Source organism: Hippoglossus hippoglossus, chromosome 14 (genome assembly GCF_009819705.1).
Source record: "Hippoglossus hippoglossus isolate fHipHip1 chromosome 14, fHipHip1.pri, whole genome shotgun sequence".
Taxonomy (NCBI): Eukaryota; Metazoa; Chordata; class Actinopteri; order Pleuronectiformes; family Pleuronectidae; genus Hippoglossus; species Hippoglossus hippoglossus.
This window is the reverse complement of record NC_047164.1, coordinates 9,398,257-9,426,184: the sequence shown is the minus strand read 5'-3', so window position 1 is coordinate 9,426,184 and position 27,928 is coordinate 9,398,257. Positions and strand designations below refer to the sequence as shown.

Here is a 27,928-nt window from a genome sequence, read left to right as displayed (position 1 = left end):
TCGTCCTCGAGTCCAACCGAATGTTTGTGCCAAATGGATGGACAATCCGAAACCATAATACCTCACTCCAGTGATGTAGCCAGCTGTTGTAGAACAGATACGCAAAAATAAATTCATTCAAAACAATGATATCATGAGTTAAAGCTATTTTCCACAAAGGAGATTGTTGCTTTGTACAAAATTAAGCCACAATGATCAGCTGAGCTGTTTGGCACATGATCAGTAATGATATGTCGTTAGGCATATGCATGGTTTCTGATATTTCATAAGAAAATAGAAATGATAAATCGATAAATAAAAGTCCACTCAGTATGTATGAATAAAAGCTCCCTGTTTAGCATCTTCAGTCCAGATCATCTTCTGCGTTAATGCTGGAAAATAGTGTGAGGTCCCATTTATGTTGTTTGTTGTGATACAGTCTTACGAGGCCATTTCTGTCATTTACATCCTTCTGACTGTCACAGTAGTTTGAAGTGTAAAGTTTATGGCTGATGTTGTGCTTTGAGGAGAGAGGGAGCCAAATAAGTGACAAAATTGGAAGGAGAATGGACACAGACGTCATCTATCCTCTGTTCTGATTGGCTCTCAGCAGGTCTCTCCCAGAATCCTGTGCAGGTCTTCAGGGAGAACACGGCCCTCCTCACAACGACTTATATTCCTCACCATCCTGTAATCAACACAACAAACCAGTTTCAACATATCTATTCATTCTCTTCATTTCTTCATCCCTGTGATTGTTTGCAAATTGTTTTTAAAGTGGCTGTAATCATAATTTCGGACACATTACCACATTCCTGACGAGTCCTCACGGAGCAGCTGGATGACGTCACCGCAGTTAAAGATGATGTCATCAGTGCTGGCCATGCTGCTCTCCACCATGACCCTGTACCTGCCCGCCACCTGAAACACAAGAGAACATGGACACTTGTCCTTTCAGTTTTCTACATGCACAACAATGCATATCTTTAAATAGATTTATATGGAGTACCAGCCCCTTGAGATGAAAGTCGGAACCCAAGCAAAGTAAGTTTATTTTCCTCTAAATCTAAGGTGTCATTACGTTATGATTTTACCCCTGTTTGTTTGTTTTAAACCAGATCATGCAAAAACTACTGATTGGATTACCACAAAACTTGGTTAAAGGATGTGGTATGAGTCAGGGAACAAGACATTACATTTAGGTGTGAATCCCTATCCGGGGCCGGATCCAGGATTTTTTATCACTTATGGAAAAAATCAGGCATAATAAGGGGACAGATATCTATGAGTGTGTGTAATTTGGTGCAGCTTGATTGAGTTTAAGGGGGAGTATTAGGCCTTGGGCGGGGGTATGTGATCTAAGTGCCATAGTTTAATATGAGCCCACTAAGGGAGGAGGGCAAGAGAGAGGAGGAAGGAATCACAAAATGGAAGAAAGCTGGAGGAGGATATTGTGAAAATCCTTTGTTGAAAAGGTCGACATCGACTAATAGCCCTCATCACTGGAGTGCTTTTGTTTAGTTTCTGTTTTACTCCCCGTGCCGTCATAGTGCTGGTGACCTTCAGATGTCGAGAGCATCAAGTATGTGTAAGGTTTGTAGAAGCTGGTATCATGGCAACACTTCAGGAATTTGCCTCGACAGACCAACAAATCTGTTCTCCAGCAATACCTGGAACTAACTGACAGTAAAACCATCTCACCAGCGGAGAAGGCTGATCCTCTGAGTCTGAGTCTGAGAGGTTGGAGAGGTCAGTGGCGCCCCAGTCCTCCAGGCCTTCGCAGATCGCCACAGAGTGGGCCGGAACAGGCCAACCTGTAGGTGACAGACAACTGAGACAACTGAAAACTACAGACAAGAGCCTGACAGATATGGATATTTGGGAGCTGAAGAGAATACTAATATTTCTGAGTAAAAAATTCCCTATACAAATATGTCTGTATGCTAAAACAATTGTCAATGATTCCTAAGATGTCGCTATCATACCTTTATCATACCCTCCAATCCCTTATTCTTACAAAGAACGTAGCAAATGACACAAAGACAAAAGTAATGCGAAAGCTAAATGTGTGTATTTTCCACGAAGTCTCGATGACTCACTGCGTCGGGGCGAGTTAACCACAGGCTCTGAGTGGGCAGGACTACTGTGTACTGACTCCTCCCCCTGGGGCCTGTAGGAGTGGCTTGTTGCCGAGGAGCTGTGAGGAACAGGGAGACACGCTGAGCAGCCTCCCACCGTCGCTCCGCCCCACGACACACACATCTCTGATGCACTAAACAGCATCACAATGACCACAACGAACAAAACGAACGACAACAACAACATCCACGGTGTCACAAAACGAGCTCATCCACATTCTGTCGGTTGATACGACGTTCCATTGAATACACAGTCACATATATTTCAGCGTCTGATTTCAAAGGATGTTTGAATTTAAAACACAAATATCAGTTTTATCAGATCACTGCAATATATGGAAATGTTACTTTGAGGTTAGAGTAATTTTCACACATACCAGGGTTTATATAAAGAGCATTAGCAATTCATACAGTTTAGTTTAACCTGCTTTAAGTAGCAGATGGGTTTGACTTTAGTCAAGATGCAGACAGAGAATTGATATGAGAGTCAATTTGAATACATTAAAGCTTGTACCCATCTGCTAAATAAAGTAGAAACTCTTTCATTAATTATAAATGCTGTATGACCACCAAAACTACACAGACCAAACACAAATTAATTTTCCATTATAGTCACTATCCCTGAGAACCAGCACTTCCAATGACTGACAAACATCTGAGCAACAACTGAAGGATGTTGAGCCAAACCGACTCGATCGCCCCCTGGTGGCTGGCTGCAATATAGGTCATAAACCCTGCCTCCTCCATGTTAGTGGATGGGACATGCTATTGAACCAAGGTGTGACATCATGATTGACTGACATGTGATTGGTCGAGCATGTGTAGATTCCAAATGACGCAGAAAGGGCAACATGGCGGCACCTGTATCTGAGATATTTTAGCTTCATTTTTGTAAAACTGAAAAAGTGAGAACACGTCATCCAACTTTATTTACAGTCCGCGGTTTCAACTGTTTTAACTGAAAATAATGTTAAGAAAATTGCTTAAAGGTTCAGTGTCTAGAATTTAGTGACATCTAGTGGTGAAGTTGCATGTTGCTGCTGAATACACCTCACCTCATCCTCCCCTTTGGAACATGAAAGAGAACTTGTGTAAACCTTCAGTCAAAGTCCACCAATAGATCCCTTTCAGCTGAATCTTACATACTGAATCTTTAACACAAGGATCAATAACATTACTGCTGACACACTTAAGAACTGTTAAAGCAGCTTGATACGTCAATGCAGTGGCTCTCAATGGTCAACAGCTCTTTAAAACATCTAATCACAGATTATTAAACAGGGGTGGAAACCAGGGGGATGTAGACGACAGCGAGTTGAATTAAAAAGCAGCAGTCGTCATAATAACTGAGAACAAGTGCAAAAGGCTTTTGCAGTAGCTTCAGTGTGAGTCACTCTCCATGGTGCTGAAATTCAGCATGAACAGTGTTAAAACCATCTGCACGACACAACGTCGTCATGAATTCCAGTTCTCAAGGGTAATGACAAAGATAAAAGATAACACATGGCCACACACACAAGCTGCACTCATAGAAATTCAATTAATAGCTTTTACATCCTGTGCACAGATAATCATGATGCTTCGTCATAACAATAATAAGACAGGGTGGCATGTGGGTGAGATTGAGGAGTTATTGGATCATTAAATTATTTCAGAAATAGAAATTTGTATCATAAACACCATAGCTTAGAGGAACCTTTCCCCTTCATTCATCTAACTTTACATACATTTTTGTATTGAGACTGGATTATAAGTGAGTCTGCCCATTGTCACCATCACACGCCAGGATAGAAAGAGATCATGCAGAGAGAGTCACCTGTCAGAAACTGTGTTGCCTGAAAGTGGTAGAGAACGAGGCTCATCTGAGGAAAACAGAAGGGACAGATGACGCAGAGGCAGATTTAAATTAAAGACATAAAAAAAAATGTTTATTCAAACCCATGTGCTGTTTCCAAAATAAAAAAGGCTTCTCTGCTGGAGAGCATCAACAGTAAAGAAGATAAGCTCACAAGTAAAGTTTCTACAGTTCTGTATTTCCTCTTCACATGGGAACTGAACCCAAGTTTAAAGAAAACTAGAATTAACCCACTGCCGTTGTATACCTCTGCCGACCAATACAGTTTCAGTCTACATGTTATTCTTTCTAGACTCAAATGAGGTCCCCATGACCTTTGACCACTGAAATCAAATCAGTTCATCTTCAAGTGACTTTTCAAAATTAGGGGGAAATTCTCTAAAGGCAGACTTGAGATATTATGTTCCAGGGACCAAAAACGTGTTTTATGAGCCCATCGTGACCTTGAACTTTGACCTTTGGCCACCAAAATCAAATTTGAGAAGATTCCCTCATGGCTGTTTTTAAGATAACACGTTCAGGAGGCAAAAAAGGGATTATTTATGAGGTCACCGTGACTTTGACGATCGGCCACCAAAATCGAATCAGTTCATCTTTAAGTCCAACTGAACGTTTGTAACAAATTTGAAGAAATTCCCTCAGGGCGTTCTTGAGATATGTTTAACAGAATGGGACTGAGGGACGGACGAGCTGAAAATGTAATACCTCCGGCCACTGGGTGTCACCGGCACAGAGGCAAAATGAAATCAGGTAATTTAAAGAAAGACGGAAACATAGAGAGAGCAAACGGTTCATAACAGCAATAGAAACCTTGACACAGTCTCAGCTGGTTGGTGAGAATCTTTCGAATCTCTGTCAGCCAGGCAACTTTGACCTCCACTGTGGGAGCCTAGACACACACACACACACACACACACACACACACACACACACACACACACACACACACACACACACACACACACACACACACACACACACACACACACACACACGCACACACACACGCACACACACACACAGAGAGAGAGAGAGAGAGAGACAGCTCAAGACTGAAGTTTTCACCCACATACAATAAAAAACTGGACGGAACAGAAAGAAGAGAAAATACCTGAACGATATAAACTACTTCTCTTCCACTGTACCAGATCTCAAATTTCTTCACATCTCCTTTCACATTTTCTGTGATTCCCACAGCACTCATCTACAGAGAGAGGTAAAAATTCATTCATTTCACCATAACCTGAAATATTGACTGATTCTACACCGTTATTTTGATTAGAAGCTGCATCCAAGCCTCCAAAATGACCACTTAAAGGTTCAGTGTGTAGAATTTAGTGGCATCTAGTGGTGAAGTTGCATGTTGCAGCTGAACACCCCTCACCTCACCCCTCCCCTTCCAAACATGAAAGAGAACCTGTGGTAGCCTTCAGTTGTCATAAAAACTCAAAAGTGGTTTAGTTTGTCCAGCCTGGTTTATTTTAAAAAAAACATGGCGGCCTCCGTAGAGAGGACCCGCTCCTGATGTAAATATAAAGTACTTAAATATAAAGGGCTCATTCTACGGTAAATAAAACAACAATTCATATATTTTAGATGAAACACACTAGTGAAAACATCACTAGGATTATTTTATATTTAAAGGGTTAGGCCCTTTCACCTAAATCTTACACACTGAACCTTCAAGTCTGTGAAAAGCATCACAAAGGGAGCATTTATTGTAGGGCTGTTGTGTTGAGTTGCACTGGGTGTAGCTCCTAATAACGTGGGTGTATTATGTATTTGTTACTCTGAGGCAGGATTTGAAGCTGTAGAAGGGCGTCCTGTCGTGGTTGTCCTCGTCTCTGCGCTTGCAGAAGAGCAGGGCGTGGTCGTAGAGGAAGAGGTGTCGCTGCATGGGTTTGAACCGGGCCAGCTCCTTCATCCTCACTGCTGCCCTCTTATGGCTGATCCACACGCTAAAGCCTCCCTGCATCACCACCCGGCCCAGCTGGCTGAGGTCACCCTGGGAGAGGCAGAGAAGACAGTGACATATAGACGACACTTCAACCAACAACATGAGTGGGAAGCTATTTGTGATTCAAAACGCAACAGTATTGATTTCCAATGAAATGTAACAATGTGATTCAAGACTGCAGCTCAGTCTATGAGGAATCACACCAGGTTGTGGTTATTAGCAGCTCGAGAAGCTTTTATTTAAATGTCATGATGTGGTTTGTGAATTATAATGTGTTTATGCAAAAAATGGTAACTGATACACAGAGATATTTTTTATTTGTGACTCAATTCAAATCTGAAATCTATTTTTAAATTGCATTGTAGTTCGTGCTAACAAACACTGTTAAAAAACTATAACTGCACTTTTTTGCTCTATTTGTTGCTTCAGGTTCGATGATAAATTGTAATTCATTGTTTCATGTCTCAGTTCTTTCACTTTGCGAAATGTCAATAAAGTTGAATCTAATCCAATTTAAAGAGAGAATAATTTTTTGGAATAGTAATATTTTAAACATTCTCTGACGGTAAATATTTTGTGACAATTTCAGAATAGACAAAACCAAAAATTAATTGTTTAACTAAATGTAGAGGTTCATTTTATTACTTGTCAAAATCTGCCTGGGGTAACAGACAACAAAAGTAAATAGGAAATATAATATTGCAGATTACATGAGAAAATCAAATCGTGACTTCCACGCTGCATTTATTACACGGCAGTCGCTACGTTGTTCTCAGAGCAAAGTGACGAGAGCTTCGATCGGACCATTTTTAATGAAAGCATAATGGCATAAAGATGTGGCATCCATCATGTATATCGATTGGAGCAGCTGTCACCTGATATCCAGTGATGGCGATCTGATGCATGGAGTCGTTGACAGACTTGAGCAGCTCCAGCATGGAGTCCAGGGCCTCCTGCAGCTCACAGCGGTATCTCTCCTCCGTACAGTGCTTCAGCAGCTCCTGAACGACGACAGAGACACAGGTTGACAGGTCCGATCTGATCTAATCTACTGTCGTCTGTCTTCATGTCTTCCTGCATGAACGTCCACACATAAGTTTGATTTATTGTCTGCCTGTCTACACCTCAACAAATCAGTTTTGTCTAAGAAGATGGCGTCGATTTGTGTTTGTTGCTGTTTAAAACATCTACTCCTCATACGGGGGCTTATTTTTCTGTATCTCAGTGCCTCTTGTCCTCGTTGTTGCTGTTTGGCTCCGTGTCAATTGTCTCTGTATTTCTTTTTTTAAAGAAAACCAATTTCTGAACAGACTCACTGACCTCATGGCTTCTTTTGCTTTCAAAGCTGTGTTAAACTAATCATCACAGCCCTGACAGAGGCCAGACCAAGAAATGCAGGCACAGTGAGCTTCATGATTATTCCCCCTTGCATCTTAAGTCAAAAACTCAAGTCACTTTTTGGTCTCTACTTGCAAACATTTTCTTCGATCAAACTTATTTTATCCCTCAATTTGTACGATCAAGAGAAGTTCAACAAAAGTGAGAAAGTGATAGACTAATTGCCTTTTCCACCAAAACCTTTAAATTGTTCCTTACTTCATGGATTTTTAATGTTTTCCTCCCGGTGTTGATGGTGGTGAAAAATGTGTCAATATTTTCTGAAATGATGGACGTGTGAACTCAAAACACTTCAGAACATTCACGTCATTGAGTGAGATGTATTTCTGTGGGACCCTGCATCACCGACTGGCTCAGATGTACAAAACCTTGAGGAGCAGCTGGTACTTGGTGAGACGCTGGACTGGTTTCAGGAGATAAGAGTCCAAACCCAGCTTGTGGTCCAGCTTCTTCTGGCACTCCTGCCAAGAGACAGCGAGAGCCAGAGAGAGCCAGAGAGATTTGTTATTGAATGATTTTTGCTGCCTAGAAACGCAAAGGGCTTCATTGTAAAATCTGAGGAAACCATTTGTAGATGATATGAAATATAAGCACCTGAAAAAAGGGGGAATCGGAGCACTGTCTCCATAGCGACTCAGAGCGAGACTTGTTTTGGCAGTAACGCTCGTACACCTGGAACTTCTCTTTCTGCTCACAAACACAAAACACACACACACACACACACACACACACACACACACACACACACACACACACACACACACACACAATATGTACTTAAATGTGTTGTGTGTCATATCACTTCCCATTAAGTCCTAATGTTTCCTGTCATGTTTCCTCACCCGCTGCAGGAAGCAAGCCCCCACTCGCTCCGGTGTCTCCAGGCAACACTGAAGATCTTGAAGGAAAATCCTGAAGAAGAGGGAAGTGAAAGGAAATGGGATTATTGTGAAAAAAGAGGGAGAAAAGGACAACTCTGCCACACCTTGTGAGCTTTGTGTGTGTGTGTGTGTGTGTGTGTGTGTGTGTGTGTGCGTCTGTGTGTGTGCGTCTGTGTGTGTGTGTGTGTGTGTGGCTCGCCTGCTGTGGAACTGGTAAATCTCTGGCATGTTGCCAAACAGAACGTCCTTCTGGCTGCACAGAGCAAAGGGAAGAAGATAAGACACAGACGGGTCCTCCATTTCTGCCCTGTAGCCCTGATTAGAGGAGAGGAGAGGAGAGGAGAGGAGAGGAGAGGAGAGGAGAGGAGAGGAGAAAAGAAGTCATGAAAAAAGAGCTGGATAGAACAGGGACATTTTGGGAAAATCAGCATGTCTAGACTATGTTTAAATGGACACCAATAATCTGACTACAAGACATTATTCCCATTATGGTGTTTATATTAGTTGCTAATAAAATAATCCAGTTTACATGTTACAGAGCATAGTCTGATTATGACTCACACCAATATTACATCCACTACGTCATACGTCCGATGTTCCTGCCAGAATTTAAAAACCCCAACTAATAGTTTAATGTACGATACCATTAAACCCTTTTGAGTTTTTTTTATCTAAATCTGCAAAAGCTTTAACTCCTGTTATTTTTCCATCTTGTTAACTTGAACCCAGGACACGTGTCTTCAAGCAATTAACTGCCGTATGTCTGTGTCGCAAATTGCTATGAAAACTCCAATATGACGTTATACTGCAATCAAGACGTAAAGGTGTCTACGTAATGTGACTAAGGTTTGTGGTAGTAGTAGTATAGGAGCAGTTTTAGCTTTTTAGGAGCATTATTGTTTTGTTATTACTATAAACCCACCAGCAGGGTGACTTTTTCCCAACAAACTCTGATGCTCTGCACTGTAAACTTACAAAACCAATAGTAACACAATCGAAAACACACTCACCAGAAGTACAGAGAGCAGCTCGTCCACATAGATCCTCTCTGTAGCGATCAGTTCCTTCATAACGTGGCTACAAACCGTGAGAATGATAGAAGAATTAACAAACATTCAATCCAAAGCTTTAAAAAAAGCCACGACGTGCACTGTGGCATGACACACATACACATACAGCTGCACGTTAACAGTCAGGTGAGACGTACCGTGTCAACTGCTCTGGATTGTCCTCCACCTCGGAATCCGTCTCGGGATTCGAGCCATACAAACAGCTCCGGTTGCCTTGGTAATCGTGCATCACCTCGATCTGACAAAACACAAAAGACACACACAACTCTCTCAGCATGGACGTGTTTAAAAGTCGTTTTCTGGCACATTTCAAAAGCCCATCACATTACACTGTAGATATTTTAAAACAATTTACAGTCTTTAGCTGGCATGATTCTAGGGATGGCAATTCTGAAAATATCTGAAATATCCTGATTGTGATAAAAGTTAACACTCGTGTGCCCCAGACGATGAATCCTACTGACATTTGGCCGACGGGTTGGCAGAACAGCTACAGTATTTAAAGCACTTTTTTACATTTTAGTACTTTAAAAGCAACACAATAAATCCAAATGTCCTCCCCTCACAAATAGAAATCCCACACGCACCTTGCGCTGGCTGTTGTTCCTCCTCGCAGCTCTCTTTCCAGGAAGAAGGTCAAAGGAAAACTTGGAGTTCAGGACGTTTAAGTCGACACCTGCAGAGAGTTTGACGGAGCAAAGAGAAAAAGCAGAAAAAAGATGGCTCATGGGTTAAATCCCATGTGATCACATCTAATTTGTATGACTTACACTCCAGCTGATGGGGGAAATGGGATGAGACAGTTTTGCAAGTTTTCAACAAAAAAAGGTCAGTAACCAGTTGAAAGATTCTGAAAACAAGCAAAACTGGACTGAAACTTGTTCCTGACTTATTTTCATGAGAGAACTCAAGAGGAAAAGAGGCTTGTACCATGTTTCGGGGAGAAGAGCGGGGACTTGCAGCGTTGTGAGGTCTGGTCAGGTTCCGGCCTCGGGGCCACCAGCTGGATGGGTCTGACCTGCACTTCCGCCAGCCTCCTCAGACACTGCTCTCTGTTTCTGATCATGGACTGCACCGAGGTCAGCTTCTCCGTTACCATGGATATCTGGGACTAGAGAGGTGTAAGAAGTGTAAGTCGAGGTGAGATTGTGGCTCTTCTGTGTGTTGGTGTCAGTAGCTGTGGTTCACCTGCAGCTGTGGAGTCAGTATGGCTTCAAACTCCAGGCTCAGGGTGTCCTGGCTGTTAGTCAGAACGGACGGCGCCCTCTCCTGGTGAAAGCTCAGGTACTGCAGCGCGTCCTGGGCTCCCTCTTTAGTTTGGAACTTGTCCACCATCTGACTCGCCAGCAGATAGGCTCCCTCATCACACCAACGCAGCGCCTGCACAGAAACAAACAACACAACACTAGAAAAGACACATGAAGGAATCGCTGAGATGTTTTTTAAAGGAATCAAAACAAAGAAGAAAGAAAAGATTCACCGGATGAACTTTGCAAATTGTCTTTGGAAGGTTTTGGATCGGTAGTTTTCTTTGAGTGTGTGGCCTTTTGCATTTGTGAAACTTTGACTTTGTCTCTAACATTCTGATACTAACATACAGCTTACAGTACCTGTGGTTCATGCTGAACCTGCATGAACAACGACGCACAGAAGAAAACACCAGTGAAAACGGGATTGCAAAACAATTCATGATGCTTTGATTTTTATTTCACATGTAAATCTGTGAGCAAGTGCGTCACAGAGCATTTCTCACGTCCTCAAGCCGGTGCAGCAGGTCTCTCGCTCGGGTGAGCGAGGCCCGCTTGGTGCGCATGGCGGTGGTGATGATATCACAGTGATGTCGCAGCTCGTTGCAGTGCTGGACGATGAGCGCCAGGGCGTAGTGGTGACTGGCAGCCAACTGGTGACCGTGCAGGATCACCACGTGGGCACGAGCCATCTCCTCCTGATAACACACACACACACACAAACACACACAGACACACAAACATCAAGGTTTCCGTTTCAAAATCAACTAAAAATCCACTAAACTAAACATTTTTGAATGATTAAGTGAAATTTTGCAACTTTTAAATCTATAAAAAAATTTTTTTTCTCTTATTAAAACAAAAGGTAGATTTCCAAGCAATGAAAACAGTGCACCAAACCCATTTTGGCCACTTTGTGTGTGTGTGTGTGTGTGTGTGTGTGTGTGTGTGTGTGTGTGTGTGTGTGTGTGTGTGTGTGTGTGTGTGTGTGTGTGTGAGACCTGCCTGAGCATGCTTGTCCAGCGTCTCCAGGTCTTTCAGTAGTTGTTCTGTTTGAACCAACGTGGTTGCCACAGAGGAGATCTCCTTCTCCTGGGCAGAGAGTCGCTCTAGCACATCCTCCATCTACGCACACAGACACACACACACACACAGACACACAGTTTATCATCACAGCAGCGTAACACTGAGAAAACGCCGATGTGATTCATCAAAGACGGAGACAGGCCCCAGTCATCGTACCTGCTGGAAACTGATTTCATATTGCAGCAGCTGGAGGTACTGCTGCAGCTTCAGGTGATGTTTCTCAAAGAAGCCATCAAACGCCTCCTCCATGTCGCTGAGCTGAGCCAGGAGCCTAAAACAAACACACACAAAGTGGCAAGCAAGCTGTCTACATGCTCTCATCTACTGTATATACCTTTCTTTCAATACCACGTGTATTCACTGACACTGAAAATATATCTAACAATGACCTGAGCTCTTGTTGTGATGTTGTGACGTTGTGCAGTGTTCACGTTAATCCACTGTACCTCTGAACAGTCTTCATATCTCCCTGTATTTCCCTCTCCTCCTCTGCGTCTCTGTTGGAGGCCTTGAGAGTTTCCAGGTTGGACAGCAGCAGGCGTCCTTCTTTCAGCACATTGCGGATATCATCCTGAATCAACGACAGACGGAAAATCAAAACAGGCCGCCGCACAAAGCTAGAGCAAATGCAGAAAACTGAAAAATTGCCAGAGGTAGAGAGAGAGAGAGAGAGGTAGAGAGAGGTAAAGAGAGAGAGAGAGAGAGAGAGTAACCTTCATCTGTCGGTATCGGTGTGTGTGTGAGTGCAGCAGGAACTCGATGGTGTTCGCTTCATCCGGAAGTTCGGTCTCAGACAGCTCCGATCCAAAGCCCTGCAGCAGCTGAGCAATCTCCTTCACTGTCACCGCAAAGGTCTCAATGGACTGCGCGCACACACACACACACACACACACACACACACACACACACACACACACACACACACACACACACACACACACACACACACACACACACACACACACACACACACACACACACACACAAACACACACACACACACACAACATACATGAAGACATCCTCTCCCTTTACATCAAGACGGAATTCTCTCACTGACATAACATTGATCACAGTTCTTTAGAAGATGTTGTGCTTCCACAGCAGTTCGATGAATCTAGTAATTCAGAAGCACGGACTCTCGTTAAGTTGTTTGTTTGATTTCTTGCATTTCACCTCTTTAGTCCAGAGTGGGCACCTCGTGCTAACACAGCTTTAACCTACAGTATAGAGCAGCATTAGAAGTTTGTACCGTGCGAAGGACGATCCAGTCACTTTGGCAATATTCCACTTTTGCAGTAAAGTCTGAGGTCAGGTGGTTTTCATCGATGTAGCGCAGAAGTTCGCCAACTGAACGCAGCATCACCACCTGGAGACAGAGAGAAACAAGGCATCACGCAGCCAAACATACGGTAATGTGTTCGACATTATAACCTCTGTAGTCGGCCTCTTCACACATTACTAACATAACTATATTTCTATGTGATGTAGAGAGAAGTGTTGATGTAAAGGTTGTGTCTGTCATTCATGCCTGTTGCGATCAAAGAAAAGTACTTAGTTTAAAACAAATTCATTAAAATGGACTTCCAATACAAAATTATAGAAAAAAGACATGTAATAAAATGATATATGTAAATAAACTGTATCATAGTTTTATTGCTTGCATTTATTTGTTGCACTCGTGTGTATAAATATATTTTTTTTAAATGTTACATTCTTGAACTGTAGTAATATGGTGAGTAATTATTTCTTGCAAAGATTTGTAATTTTTGTAGGGATGTCGTTTTTCTTGTATATTTTGTTACATGTAAATCGATAAAATGAGACGTCAGACTTATAGCTGGGTTTGATAAGATAAGACAAGATCAGATAAGACTTTATTAATCCTGAAGGACAGTCTTGTGCCAGCTTGGTTCAAGATTACACTACAGGAAAATATATAGTAGAATAGAATACAGTAATAAAAAAACACACACACAGAATAAAGAGAAGAGAAGAGAAGAGAAGAGAAGAGAAGTCTTACCGGCATCTTTAACAGGAAGTCATCCTGGCTGAAGCGAAAGCCCAGGTCAGTGCTTGAGGACGGACTGGGGGCAGAGCCTAACAAGCTGCTGGGGTGGAGCACCAAGACCAAATGCAGGTTGCCTGGAAATGAGGTCTGAAATGGAAAGTGTGATGTTGTAATATTATTAGATGCTGTAAAGACAAAGGAGCAGAGGAGGAGGAGTATTTAAAGCTCCCCTCTAGACATGTTTTTACAGACATGTACTAGAACATTTTTATGAACTGCTTCTTGAGTTCGGTTAAGATTGAATGAATGACATTCATAGCCACTAGATGTCGCACTTGCACCAGCATCTCAGACCAAAACAAATGCAGACTGTATATAAAGATGGACGACAGCACCAAAGTGAAGCCAAATTATCTTCATCACCCCCTGGTGGCCGGCTGGAGTACAGGTCGTAAACCCTGCAACCTCAATGGTAAAAGATGGGACACCGGACAAAAAGCAAAAAGCTTAAACTACACTTGAAATGTTTTATTTAAAGTTATTTTATCACAATAATGGATACATATCCAAATAAACAAAAAATCTGTTGACTAAATGTGTGATTTCTACTTATTTCGGGGCTTTGCTAACGCTTGAACCATTCATATATATATATATACATGTAAAATGGCATTAATGAAGTCAACCTTACATTGTGGATCCATCCCCCAGCACATCTCTGTACTCTAAGTGAAGAGAGTGAGGAAATAAGAGGAGTCCGTCGGATGTGATGTCGACAGCTGACTGACTGTTAGTCGTGGTGTCTAGCAAAGCTCAACATAGCATCAGCATCTCTCTGTGTCAATCTGGGAAGTGTTTGGGTCTCTGCAGCACTTGAGCAGGTCAGGCAGTCGCCCCCCCCACTGACTGACTCAGCCCTTCTGTGACTCTCTTCATTATCAACTGTCCTGCCTCGTGTTTGCTTGCTTGTACCACAGAATCTACTCTTCTTCCTCAGTGAACACAAAGCTGACATTACTTCGTCAGTGTCAGTCAATGTGTGAATTATTCAAAATGTGTGTTTGTAGCTCTGTTTTTATTTATTATTGCAGCACCTAAGTTTCTGGCCGTGCTAGAGATCGATTCCAATATTTATTCTGTTTATCCTTTAAGTTGCGGAGGGGCTCCAATACTCCACGAGACATTGGGAAAGAGGCAGGGTCCACTTCCATTCCATCACAGGGCTTATGGACAGCGACAAACAAATATCTACGGGCAATGCAGAGTCTTCAGTTGAAATAACCTGCATGTCTTTGGACTGTGGAGGGAGGCCGGACAACCCGGAGAAAACCCACTCAGACACAGGAAGAAACATGCAAACTCAGCACTGTATCACTGTGCCATCCTCAACTTAGAGTTGCAGCCCATATTTGTTGGAATACACTGCAAAATCCAAATCTGTGCACTCTTGGAGCACAGTGGCACAAATATTACTGTGTTCTTATTATGACTTTGGACAAGTGACTACCTCAAGCCTCTTAGATGTGAGATGAAATGTCTATAGTCAAGATGTCTATATGTACAAAACGTGAAGGTACCAAGGCCTGGACGACACTGAGCAGATCACCAAGCATCACTCTTTCATCACCTGCTGGACACATTTTCCAGGCATCTCTCTCTCCTCTCTTCCAAAAACTGCCCACACTGTAGTTTCTCACAAGTTTGTTTGCACAGATCTTATAGCTCGAGGGGGTTTTAACCACGAGGGCGAGTTTTAAACTTCATCTCGCACTTCTCCCGCTACACCAACTGATGGACCTGAGAGGGAAAGCGCACTGATTTCCAGCAGTGTGGCTTTCACCTTGTCCCCAGCTATAATGGCTGGGAGGCTTAATATTCACCTGCAGAAACAATGTATTTCAGCACAAATTGACTTCTAACTCCAACAGCTGTCTGTACAATCACAATACACTGACTTCCAGACTCTGTCGCTCTGAAGAACACTCTCTCCCCCAGTCACCTTCATTTCAACAGTAGCCATTAGCACAATACTAAGGTGCACGATACATATTTGTCACAATGCACCTTTACGTTGACTCATATAGCAGCCATGATGGATGCAGTTAGGTGATTGCAGTCTGTTCAGGTCAGATCCGCATTGGATGTGTGAGTATTAGACACATATTCCCAAAGCAGTTACATAAAACTGCACAACTTGAACACATAGTTACACACACACACACACACACACACACACACACACACACACACACACACACACACACACACACACACACACACACACACTTGTCATTGGCCCGTCCTGGTCCCCTTCCCAGACTTTTAACACTGAATCTGAACCGGACCAGACTCTTGCAGCCATGTTAAATATCTGCAGCACTGAGATCACAGCCCAGCCTCTGTGTCTGTGTCTGTGTGTGTGTGTGTGTGTGTGTGTGTGTGTGTGTGTGTGTGTGTGTGTGTGTCGCAGCACTGACAGAACCAGCTCTCTCCTCCTCTCTCCTCCTCTCTCCTCCTCTCTCTCTGCTGCAGTATCCTCGCTGCGCTGTTTGGAGCCTCCCTCCTCCCACCTCCCCTCCTCCCGGCGGAGCTTACCGCGGCCCGGCGCAGACGGGGGAACCCCCGCAGCGGGTTGGACTCGGCCATGGCTTCCTCGGCTGTTCTCCCTCCGGTTCCTTGGGAGTCTGCGGCGGGACGCGGTGCGTGTCGGGAGCGAGCAGCGGTGGCACGGTCCCCTCCACTGCAGTGTCCGGGCGGGCCGAGCGGCGCGCTGGCTGCGCGCTGAGCCTCTTCTCCTCCGGAGCAGGATGATGGGGTGTGTTCCTCTCACCTGACGTCAAAGACAAACTGAGTCCTCCGCTCCGAAGCACCCAATCTCCGTGTTGTGATTAGTGAAGTTACCAGAATAAACTATGAATCCATTCTTAAATCCAATCTGTCCACAGAAGAATTAAGAACTATGAAGATCTGATGTGAAGTGACTTGTCCTAGCCTCTGTGGATTTAAACGTGTGTTTCTGCCTCTTCTTGATTCATTTAAAGATTGAGACTGCACCACGCTTCACTTTAAACTGAGAGATAGACTGAAGCGTTCAGTGGATCCGCTAGATGGCGCTCGGAACTCAGGAGCTGCTGAGGAGCCGACTCCGGCTTCACCTTGAGAAGGGGGCAGATTAAAGGGATGGTTCACCGAAAAAATGAAAATTCACTCATTATCCACTCACCACTATGCTGATGGAGGGGTGGGTGAAGTGTCACTTTTGGAGTTTCAGGGATAAACTTTGTTGCAGTCAAATGCAATACAATTGAAGTAACTGTGGATAGATTCTTTAAAAAAAACAACAGATAAAAACAAAAAATGCCTCCAATTCTGCTGCTGTGGTGTCACCCAAGTGTCCCTAAGCCCCGACATTCAGATTGGACTCGAATTGGCTTCACCCTTATAAGCAGGACGTCTCTCAGTGTTTTTGTCAGCCTCAGTTTCAGTGAAATCAAATGAATAATACCATTGCATATTTTATATTGAGATTGTTATTTAGATTTGATTCTGTATGTTTGTATCAAATACTTTGATTGAGATGAACACCCCACTAAGACTTTCGGATAAAGCTTGATCAGACCAGTGTTCGCAGTCTTTTCCTCTCTCCCTCCCTTATTATTCATGCGCAAATAAACATGACCTTTTCTCACTCGCCAAGAGCCGGAGAAGACGCACAACTTCTTGGAAACAAACTGTGCTGCAGACAAAGCAGTGATTAGAATGGAGGCAACATCAGGTGTTTCTACAAAACAGGAACTGACTTTTAATGTTTTATTTTAACTTCCCCGGAACACAAATAGACGTGATTAGACGTTTCTTCCCCTTATGGAATCAGTTGTTACACAATGCTTCATGCACAGCTTCTACATTTTGATTTGAGTTAACTAATACCTCAGTTAAGCCGAGGTCATTACAAGTCAGTGATCTTTGCCATGTGCAGCATCCCTGCGTCCAAGAGGTCCATCTGCTGACCTTGATTCCAGCTGAGGCCTTTAGTCACATCACGTTAACTGTTGAATTAAATTAAATTAAATTAAATTAATAATAATATTAAATCTATCTGCCCTCAGTGGTCACTTCCTGTATAGTATTACATAATTCAGTTTAAGCCACATTTACCTGGTCCTTTTACCATCACTGTAACAAATATGGATCCAGTCTCTGTAACCAACCTCACCTCTGATATAAAAATAATCAACTTTCTGCAAGAGAGATCTTAAAGGTCAAAGGGCGTTCTGCCTAATCTCCAGCATGCTACTGAAAAACAGTTGGATAAGTCAGCTTACTTTGACGTTGCCGGCGGTGCTCCCATCATCCGCACCGTAAGAAGACGGGGAATCCTAATCTGCCCAGATCAGACAAGCTGAGAAGGTCCAACATTGCATCACGATGAGCTGAGAAGATGCAGCTGTTGATTTACACTCCATCACCCAATAAAAATAATAATAATAATAATGGCTTTTGTGGATCATTTATACAATAGCAAAGAATTCTCTCATTTGCTGGCAGGGGAAATGTGATTTATGTATTGATGAATGATCAATAATAACAATGACAACAACAACAACAACAATAATAATAATAATATTATTGTTATTATTATTATTAATAATAATAATAACAATAAACTATTTACATAACTTTTTAAAAAGTTACAAGTTACAATGTGCTTAATAAAAAATGGGATTTCGAAGAACAGTTATTTACACAAGAGAAATAAAACGATCATAAAACAGAAGGGGGATACAATTAAGTAACACAAAGTAAGACTAAACACATGTGTCAAACATTAATAAAAGCTTTCTGATAAAATATATGTTTTAAGAAGAGGAAATAAAGATGTTGCCTGTCTCATCTTAACCGCTCCACAGTTTGGGCCCTGTTACCCCTCAGCCCCCGGCCGCCATCAGAGCTCTATCCAAAGCCTATTGAACACCCGGCACATATGGAGGCTTAATAAGTCCTTAATATAGTTTGTAGTGAGGCTATTTATTGTTTTAAAAATTATGCAAAGAATTTGGCAAGGATGTGTTAACACCGAGGCACCAGTGTTCCCCACCAGTTGGAGTCAGGGAAGTGAGAATGAGAGATTGTTCTCAATTAAGTACGAGCTCACAGATAGATCAGGCTAATAATAACAATTCCAAAGGCTAATATTAAACAACACAATAACCCCTGTGTCACGACACGTCCAAACAAAATCACAACAATCCCTCTCGAAGAAATGATGTTAACATACAAAGACCCAGATTTATTTTCCACTCACACTAGTTACTTAAAGGTAACTTCTTTGGATTGTTTGGCTTGAGGAGATGCGGATGGGGATTATCAGCCTTCTACTACAGCGGCCACATGTCACCGTGCGGTTGTATAGTCTGTCTCTGTGATTTAGCTGGCTGGTATTTTTAAACCCTTTGTAGTCCAAAAAGGACACCAGCTGATTCCTTAACTAGATTATGAGGCAGTAACAACCAGGTTAAATCCGAATGATGCACAGAGTGAGGCTGCACGTATAAAAAGGGAGATCAACTGTTGCGGAGAGCACTCTCAACTCACCCTGCACTCCACCAAGATCCCAGACCACTGAGGAGAGGTAAGGATGGATCGATGGATGGATGGATGGATGGATAGATGGATAAACGGATAGATGGAAAGATGGATAGATGGATGGATAGATGGATAGATGGATAGATGGATAGATGGATAGATGGATAGACGGATAGATGGATAGATGGATGGATGAGTAGACGGATAGATGGATAGACGGATAGACGGATAGATGGATAGATGGATAGATGGATAGATGGATAGATGGATAGATGGATAGATGGATGGATGAGTAGACGGATAGATGGATAGACGGATATACGGATAGATGGATAGATGGAAAGATGGATAGATGGACGGTGCCAAAACAGAGGAAAGCTGCTGCCTAACTTTTCACTTGGCGTCTGAAATGCATGATTTTACTTTTTCATCAGATTACGCAGATTAGGAAAAACTATAGGATGATATTCATTAGATTAGATTAAAGATGATGATGGGTCAGATTCATAGATTTTAATAACTGAGCTGAAATCACTGAGTTATTTTACACCTTCACCTTCAATGGGTATGTGGGCAGTCACCCTAATTATATATTTTGTATTTATTTAGAGTCTTTCAAAGGGCTTCTACAGTCACATTCTGCTCCAGATAAATGTATCGGAGAAAGAAATGAGATGCACATTATGGGTAAATCGTTATACCAGCCAGGCAACAAGAGTTAATAGGCCTTTGATGTTCGACCGTAGATTAAAGCCGCATTAAATATTCATGGCAGTTTGACAGTTAAATGTTTTTGCTGCTCTGATCAAGTGAAACCCTGAGTCAGAAGTCTAAGTGCAGACAGAGAATAGATCAGTAAGATACACAAACCAACACTTATAGGTGGTTTGTTTGAAGATACACTGGTTTAAGGAGAGAATCGAAATTACGTTTCTAAAGTTCCAACAGCCATTTTTGTTGCTGCTAAACCTATGATATAAATGTTAAAATTTATTTGATATTTTTTATATTTTTCATTTAGTTTTTTAATATTCAGCCATGATATTAAAACAGGATATAGGTTTAATCATTCAGATTCAGATTTAGCTTTATTTGTCAGGTGCAGTACACAAAATACAAAATGCCGTACTGCACAGATTAGAATGCCGTCACATTTAAAAACAACAGAAGACATGATGTATTCTCTGACTTAACCAAACTCTGAAGCCATGGAAAACAACCGAAGCTACAAAATGCCCACGTTGCTGTTTGAACTGCAGGTTCCTGCTTCTCCAAACAAGTCACCTTTCTCCTCCACATGCAGTTACACACCACACTAGTCTCTGTGCATAACACCGGAACTTTTAAGTTTAAAAACAGGAGAATGCAGTAGAAAAAACAAAGGAAAATGCTGGATATATCTCTTTATTTACCCTCTTAATCTTTTTCCAGCATATAGAAAATCGAGTGACTCTTTCATTAAGTAATCACCAATAAGTGATCAACATCAGTGTTGAACCTGGGTGTGTTACGCCTCAAGTTGAGGCTGAAGACTGTTAGTGTGTGTAAATCAAATAAAAAAAGTTTTTAATTGATGTATGAAGTTATCCAGGTAAATATTGTGCAGATTCACACATAAATGAGACCAAACAGTCGCTGGACAGTCGATGTTGTAAATAAAGAAGCACATTAACACGATCGATGGCACGTCAGTTAATTTTTTAATCTGTAATGAACAACCGAAGAATCAAACGCTCGCAGCTCTTTAAACCTTCCACGTATAATCCACATTACATAGTCACTGTATTGTGGGGCTGCTGTCAGGACTTAATGTCTCCTATCTATTTAACTGTCCTTGAATAGTCCACTCAGGCACCAGCTTTGGCAGCGCTGAGGAAAACACTCTGTGACATAATCATGAGTGCCATGTAAATCTGGCCCAAGAGTTTGGAGTGAGGCCCGGCCTGTTGAAAGGTGGGGGGGGGCAGGTAGCAAACACAGGGTAACGGATAACGGCTTTGGCTCAGCAGCCTTTACACTGATGTTGTAATCTTATCCCAACGGATTAACCTACCATACCCTCCTAAACAAAACATCGCTCCGGCTGCCAGCGAGCTGACAGCTAGTGAGGGATCAATGACTTAATCACAACGTTTGATTGATGCTGACCGAAAGTTCATCACCTTTTTTTCTCATCCCACAGCAAAACACTTCCAGAGATCCTCCAGAGATGGCGAAGTAAGTGTTGAAATCCTCTTCTTGGATTGTTTCTGTCCCAAAAGCAGTTTTCCAGGAGTAGTGCCTCAACCGTCACCTGAAAAACTGAGATGTCGGCCCGTTTTTGTTGTTATTGTGCCGCCATTGTCATAGCAACTTCCCTCATATAGCATCCAAGTGTACGCTGATGGGGAGATTGCTCTGTTGTGATGAAAAAGAGTTGAAACCTGATTTACACCTTGTAGTTGAGTGTCACAGATTTCGATTTCGGGGTCAGCCAACTCCACTGAAAGTGACAAGCAGTTATAAAGTGTTTATTTAAGGTTTTGTAAAGGCTTAGTCAACCGATTTGTCTCGATAAATGTGGTCTCAGACAGTAGAACAGGTAATGAGCTATTTAGGAACCCTGTTATTCCATTTGTGGCTGTGTCACCTGGGGCAGCCTCTCAATCCGGGCATGATGAGCTAAAGCTGCTCCACACTTAGGGTTTCCTAACTGGATAAAAGGGAATAAGGGATTAGAGGCCCTTCTGTTGCTCACCAACCTTCTTTGCCTTCAGGAGAACAAATCATTATTTCATCTGGTTAATCCAGGCAGTGATTCACTCACAGGCCATCTACTGCCTTTGCTTTAGTTAAACAAGAAGTTATGCAACTAAATTCAACTTCTTATTCATAAATATTACAGCGATCACTCCTGATAGCTAAAGTATAGAAATAATCATCATCATCATCATCACACATTGAAAGATACATATCATAAACAGATCAACTAGCAGAGTAAAGCCAGTGGAGAGAAACTGTGTATTTATATTTTAGCCTTTTCAAGTCTCATCTCCTCTTTGAGACAATCAAGCTGCACCAAATTGCACACACTCATATATGTCAGTCGTCTAAATATGTCAGATGTTTTTGTGATGTGAATCATTCTGTGGGATATAAGTGAAAATTTCACAATGTTGAACAAAGTGATTCAAAAAAATTCCAAAATTTGCAAAATAATTTCTGGATCGGCCCATTCGTCCGGATCTGTGCCTTAATCTAACTAAGATTCATGGAGTTTGGTAGTTTTTGTGTAATCTTGCTGAAAGTACAAACGAATGGACAGGGGTGAAAACATATGAGATAATATGTAATCCTAAACGTTGATAGATTATCACAAATACTATTATCGTGTTTCTTTCCTTGCAGAGTTTTCAAGAAGACGAGTGGAAACGGAGGAGTAAGTCTACATTTCATTATTTGTACTGAATTTTTCCCTTGTTTTCATTCTGTGTTTGATTTGCCATAACTGGAAAATGAGTGAAAACATCATCTGGGTTCAGACTCACTCAGCCGGTTTTCCTTCCTCCTGTCTCACAGCTGACCCTCTACCTGGGGAAGAGAGACTATGTGGACCATTTTAACAAAGTGGACATAGTTGGTACGTTCCTTCTACAATGTGTGTGTGTGTGTGTGTGTGTGTGTGTGTGTGTGTGTGTGTGTGTGTGTGTGTGTGTGTGTGTGTGTGTGTGTGTGTGTGTGTGTGTGTGTGTGTGTGTGTGTGTGCGTGTGTGCAGCGGCTTGAGGGTGATACATTTCACTTCATCTGTAATATTATTACCCAAACAGATGGTGTTGTGAAGCTGAACCCAGCAGATTTTAAAGATAGAAAAGGTAACATCAGCAAAGATTTAACTTTTAACGCCTTAAAAAAAACTACAAATATCTTCCCAAGTCAACTCGATTGGCGATGCAGTATAAAATAATAAGAGATTAAATCTATAAACATGTGTTGACAGTGTACGTGCAGCTGGCGTGTGCCTTCCGTTATGGCAGCGACGATCTGGATGTGATGGGCCTGTGCTTCAGGAAAGACATCTGGATCCAGCACGTCCAGATCCACCCGGAGAACCACAAGCCCGCACTGAGCGCCATGCACGAGACGCTGCTGAAGAAGGCCGGGGACGACGCGGCCCCCTTCTCGTTTGAGGTACGTCTCAGGCTACAAAGAGTCCACAGCCTGTGCGATCACCTCTTTTCATGGCCACAACACTATCAACTGTTAAAGAGCTTAAAATAATAATTCAAACTTGAGGTTGTGACAATGCCACCATGGCATATTTCTTGAACCACTTGTTTAAATATAGGTATATTCTTAATTAATAATGAATTGATTAAATTAGAGAGAGATCATATATTCTACATAATCCTATAAAATTCACATGATAACATGAATTCAAGGGTCTAAAAATTGTTAAAAAAAAAGGTTGATAAACTAATCTGATCTCGTATATATCTTTATTTCCATTCACCTGTTTGAATTTAATCTCTAAAAATATGCTTTATTTTGTAAGTAATCAAATATAATAACTCATACGTTGACTCATAAATGTTCATCTTTGTCTCCAGATTCCCAACAACCTGCCGTGCTCAGTTTCTCTGCAGCCCGGGCCTGATGACAAGGGGAAGGTATATTTCTCGTTGATTTTTGACCACCATTCCCCTTTACAATAAAATAGTTAGCATCCCATAATGTTAGTGCATAGGCAGGTTTATTAACGGATAAGTTTTGCTCTCCAGGCTTGTGGCGTCGACTTTGAGGTGAAAACTTACCTCGCCAAGGACAGGACCAACCCTGACGAGAAGATTGAAAAGAAGTGAGTGCACTGTCGTTCCCTGTCATTTTCACGATGTCTTTGTGTTCATTCATCTTTTCAGCGTCAGTGTTATTTTTCAGAAAAACTAACATGATCTCTACTCTATCCTCTCTTCCCCCCCTCTGTGCCCCACTTTTTCTGACAGGGACACTGCTCGCCTCATCATTCGTAAAGTCCAGTTTGCTCCCTCTCAGGTGGGCGACGGGCCCAAAGCCGAGATCTGCAAAAGCTTCATGATGTCCGACAAGCCTGTTTATCTAGAGATTTCCTTGGAGAAAGATGTACAGTAGCAAAACTTCACGTTTAAAAAAAAACTGAACACTTTTAAATAGGGGTTGCACACCTTTGTATTTTTTAAAGTCACCAGCTATGTGATGAACACCAAGTCAATGTCAACTAATTGCTGATGAGGTCATTAACAAATCCACAGGAGGAGCGAATGCTTTTCAACAATTGACAATTATATAAGTAGTAACAACAAAAATCAGGCAATAAATACCCAGTGCAACTTTTTTAAATATTGTAATAGCTATTGATTGTCAATGTAGCCCTGTCATTCGCTGAGATACCTTGAAAATAGGTGTTTTGACCATATTTTTGTTGACCTTGACCTTTGACATTTGACAGATAAGCTCCAAAAAGTCAATCCTCTGGAGATTCCCTCCCAAGTAATATTCCCACCAAGTTTGATGAAAATCCATCCAGGAATTGTGGAATTATTTTGTACACACCCACATACAGACACACATACATGTAGCTTGGCTGTGCAGCCCCTAGAATAGACAGGGAGCAGGTTATGCTAACCTTATCGCCCTTCTCCATTATTAACGGGTTGTCGTCTTGTTTTGACCACAGCTCTACTTCCACGGCGAAGCGATCCCAATCAAAATCAAAATCAACAACGAGAGCAACAAAACGGTCAAGAATATCAAAATTATTGGTGGGTACCTGTTTGTAGAAATAACATGGCTGATACCAAGAGAAACAAAGCTAATATTTTGTCTCACTCTGTCCTCCTGTCTTCGTCCAGTGGACCAAACCACAGACATCGTCCTCTACTCAGCAGACAAATACACCAAGGCTGTTCTCACCAACGATTTTGGGTGCGTGGACAGAACTGAATTCACAGCATGCATCAAACAGCCCGTATCACAGGGGCACTGAGAGGAGAAGTGTTCATGTGTGGGTTTGCTTATGTTTCTTCAGAGAGACCGTGGAGCCCAGCAGCACCTACGAGAACACGCTGACCATCACCCCCCTGCTGACTGAGAACAAGGAGAAACGAGGTCTGGCGCTGGACGGACGACTGAAGGACGAGGACACTAACTTGGCCTCCTCCACCATGTAGGTGCACAAACACAGCAGGGACGACTGGAGCAGGATTTATGTGTAACTCGCTCAATTAATGCTGGACAGTGTGGGAATTCATGGACGTTGACCAAAGCAATTATCTCCTCTGTGACCAACAACTGTACACACACGATCTCACTTTTCAGTTTTAGATTTAGGATATTTTTTTATAGCATGTTGCTCAGTGTCCGTGATGTTTTGTCGTCTTTGGTACACGCAACTATATTAAACCTTGTAATCCCTCAAATCCTTTTAATTGGTCTTTACCACAGGCTGACAAAGACTGTCGAAAAAGATGTGCTGGGAATCCTGGTTTCCTACAAGATCAAAGTTAACCTCATGGTGGCTGGAGGAGGGTACGTTTAACACATGGAAACTCAATCATTGATTTAATGGTGTGAAATTAACTTAAACAAACTTTTGTCCCTCTTGTCTTCGTGTAGCCTGCTGGGTGGCCTCACTTCCAGGTGGGTACTCTCCATTAACAATTATGTCACAGCCATTTGACACTGATTTTACCAAGGAACTCAGTGATTCTGATTGGTTGATTTGTTTCTCCCGCAGTGATGTCACAGCAGAGCTGCCACTGCTGCTCATGCACCCTATGCCTGAAGGTATTTTTAATATAAATAACTGGACAGTGTATTACTGCCTCCGGTGTGTCTCACAGTTTGTAAAGATTTCGCTTTCTCATCCCTCACATCACATCACTTTCTGTGTTAACACGATCACCTACAAATCACATTTATGAGATTCATTGTACATGTTACTCAGTTAAAAAAAACAATATTCAGCTTTTTTTTTTATTAATTCTTTATTTTCTTCCTTCTACAGAGTCTTGAAAGAAAACTCCCCCATAGTCAAGGTGAGAGTAAAGCCCTTTCTGATGTTTTATTCAAAATGTATCAGTAGTAAAAAGTAACTTACTCAAGATAAATACTGTAGTATGATTTTGAGGTACTTTTACTTGACTTGAGTATTTCTAGTTCATGCCTTAACTATCAGGGCTTTAAGAAAAGAATAAAAGTTTATACCATTTAAAGAGGTTTTTCATTTTATAGAAGGCAATGGTAAATAAAGTTCAGGGATCATTCATGTAACAATTTAATATGTTATAGTGTGTTTTAGTGTGTTTGTAACATAGCATCAATTTGGAAATTTCAGATAATTGTGTTGATTTTCGACATGTGCAGAAAACCTCTCTGTGTGTTTACTTCTTTTCAGAGTTTCCCCGGAGGTTGAGAAGGAAGCCACATACAGACAGGAAGACAACTAGGTCAAGCAACAAGACAGAAAGAAGCCGAGGACTCTGACATAAACAACCAAATAACAGAAACCAAGAAACTGAAGACAATGACCTTAAGGATACTCGTACAGATGTGACATCTGCCTCCTCACATATTGTTTTTGATGTTTAATTGAAGTAATTTAGCTGTATAGAAAGTACTTGGATATCAAATTAGTATCCCACACTTTGTGACCAAAGAATGTGTTTCTGTGTATAGAAACACACACCTACATGTTCAGAATAAATGTCCTTTTTGCCTCACTGTAGAATATGAGTGAAGGAAGGTGGGAAATCAGATTGAAGCGAATAATAAACATCAGTGTGCTTTGGATTAAAGTGGTAAACACCTCTCTTGTTTTGAATGTTACTTTCACTTTCTGTGAAATGTACCAGTTTCTGTTTTCAGTCAAATGACCCAAAATACAATAAAGTTATTTTAAAAACAGAATGTTTTGGTGCAAGTTTTTTTTTTCTGTCGCGTGAATATGTTGCTGGTGACGTGTGACAGGGGCCCTAAAAACCCTGGAATGTATTTTTTATGTTTTCATCCCTTAGGCCTAATATTTGTGATTTATTCCTAAAAGGCTACTTCCTCACTTGTTCTAATGGAAAATGTACTCATCCTGTTTGGAAAAACAAGTTTGAACCATTGAGAAAAAGTTATTATGGATTTACAGTATACTATACTATTACTCGCATTTTTTCCCTGTGAGATAAAGAGAAAGCAATATGAGGTTTATACAAACCAGCGTGGTTAACCCCTTCATATGTTTTAAATTCTATATCTACTGTAGACCAGTCGGATACATAAAGGTTTTTGAAATGTGTCAGCAATGGTTGCAGAACAGCTTCAAACACTGTATATAGATAATGTTGCAGTTTATACATTTAAATATAAAGATCCAAATACAAGAAGAACATGACTTTCATTGACCATCGCAGCTTTAAAAAATAAAACATCTTGTTGTTTTTACAGTAACAGGTAGAGAAGTAAAAGGTCTTTTGGGGTTCACCACAGTCGTTCCCATCCCAGACCGGACAGAACATCATGAATTAAACATGTGACCCATTATTCATTCTGCAAAATATGAGCATATATATTATTTATGTGGATTGCTGCTCATGATGTAATTAAATTGCAGTTATATTAGAAAGAAGCAAAGGAGAGAGTGGAGCAAGAAGGTGCCATGGAAATGTAATTTAGCAAAGGAGAAACAAAAGGTGCAGCATTTGAGACTGGTAACGTG

The 27,928-nt window shown here is 41.7% G+C and overlaps 3 protein-coding genes across 4 annotated transcripts in view; 2 read left to right on the top strand and 1 right to left on the bottom strand.

Moving 5' to 3' along the window:
* The window catches only part of f9b (coagulation factor IXb), a 32,113-nt gene extending 8,071 nt beyond the window's left edge, over nucleotides 1–24,042 (top strand). Inside the window, exons 9-10 of the mRNA XM_034606735.1 lie at nucleotides 21,650–21,653; nucleotides 24,030–24,042. The gene's annotated coding sequence lies outside the window, so the exon portion shown is untranslated. The remainder of the gene's footprint in view (nucleotides 1–21,649; nucleotides 21,654–24,029) is intronic.
* Nucleotides 65–16,867, bottom strand: LOC117774355 (proto-oncogene DBL). 2 transcript variants are annotated; one of them, XM_034606732.1, is made up of 26 exons: nucleotides 16,218–16,867; nucleotides 13,635–13,769; nucleotides 12,864–12,980; nucleotides 12,325–12,474; nucleotides 12,058–12,182; nucleotides 11,768–11,882; nucleotides 11,531–11,650; nucleotides 11,032–11,223; nucleotides 10,467–10,658; nucleotides 10,209–10,389; nucleotides 9,866–9,954; nucleotides 9,416–9,516; nucleotides 9,219–9,285; nucleotides 8,408–8,523; nucleotides 8,170–8,239; nucleotides 7,922–8,014; nucleotides 7,696–7,788; nucleotides 6,805–6,930; nucleotides 5,762–5,977; nucleotides 5,084–5,176; nucleotides 4,783–4,861; nucleotides 3,934–3,979; nucleotides 2,079–2,251; nucleotides 1,681–1,793; nucleotides 788–900; nucleotides 65–667 (listed from the first exon to the last, which is right to left on the bottom strand). In XM_034606732.1, exons 1-26 carry the CDS (start codon nucleotides 16,266–16,268, stop codon nucleotides 586–588), a joined length of 3,048 nt encoding a protein of 1,015 aa, XP_034462623.1. In that variant the 5' UTR covers nucleotides 16,269–16,867; the 3' UTR covers nucleotides 65–585. The 2 variants fall into 2 exon arrangements, with proteins under 2 accessions (XP_034462623.1, XP_034462624.1); XM_034606733.1 differs by having other exon boundaries at nucleotides 2,079–2,176.
* Nucleotides 21,226–27,092, top strand: arr3a (arrestin 3a, retinal (X-arrestin)). Its single transcript, XM_034606736.1, has 17 exons — nucleotides 21,226–21,312; nucleotides 21,391–21,425; nucleotides 22,596–22,626; nucleotides 22,767–22,827; nucleotides 23,016–23,060; nucleotides 23,186–23,376; nucleotides 23,796–23,855; nucleotides 23,967–24,043; nucleotides 24,189–24,324; nucleotides 24,899–24,983; nucleotides 25,074–25,146; nucleotides 25,250–25,387; nucleotides 25,666–25,749; nucleotides 25,837–25,860; nucleotides 25,958–26,007; nucleotides 26,228–26,258; nucleotides 26,618–27,092. The coding sequence occupies exons 2-16, from the start codon at nucleotides 21,418–21,420 to the stop codon at nucleotides 26,233–26,235; spliced, it is 1,071 nt and encodes a 356-aa protein (XP_034462627.1). The 5' UTR covers nucleotides 21,226–21,312; nucleotides 21,391–21,417; the 3' UTR covers nucleotides 26,236–26,258; nucleotides 26,618–27,092.
* Nucleotides 27,093–27,928: the final 836 nt, after the last annotated feature.

Coding starts and splice junctions, on each gene's coding strand:
- arr3a (XM_034606736.1), top strand. Junction 22,627..22,766: donor AGACGAGTGGAAACGGAGGA/GTAAGTCTACAT, acceptor CCTGTCTCACAG/CTGACCCTCTACCTGGGGAA. Junction 23,856..23,966: donor GGCCTGATGACAAGGGGAAG/GTATATTTCTCG, acceptor TTTGCTCTCCAG/GCTTGTGGCGTCGACTTTGA.
- LOC117774355 (XM_034606732.1), bottom strand. CDS start 16,268: ATGGCCGAGTCCAACCCGCTGCGGGGGTTCCCCCGTCTGCGCCGGGCC. Junction 12,475..12,863: donor ACTGGATCGTCCTTCGCACG/GTACAAACTTCT, acceptor GTGTGCGCGCAG/TCCATTGAGACCTTTGCGGT. Junction 12,183..12,324: donor ACCGATACCGACAGATGAAG/GTTACTCTCTCT, acceptor TCGTTGATTCAG/GATGATATCCGCAATGTGCT.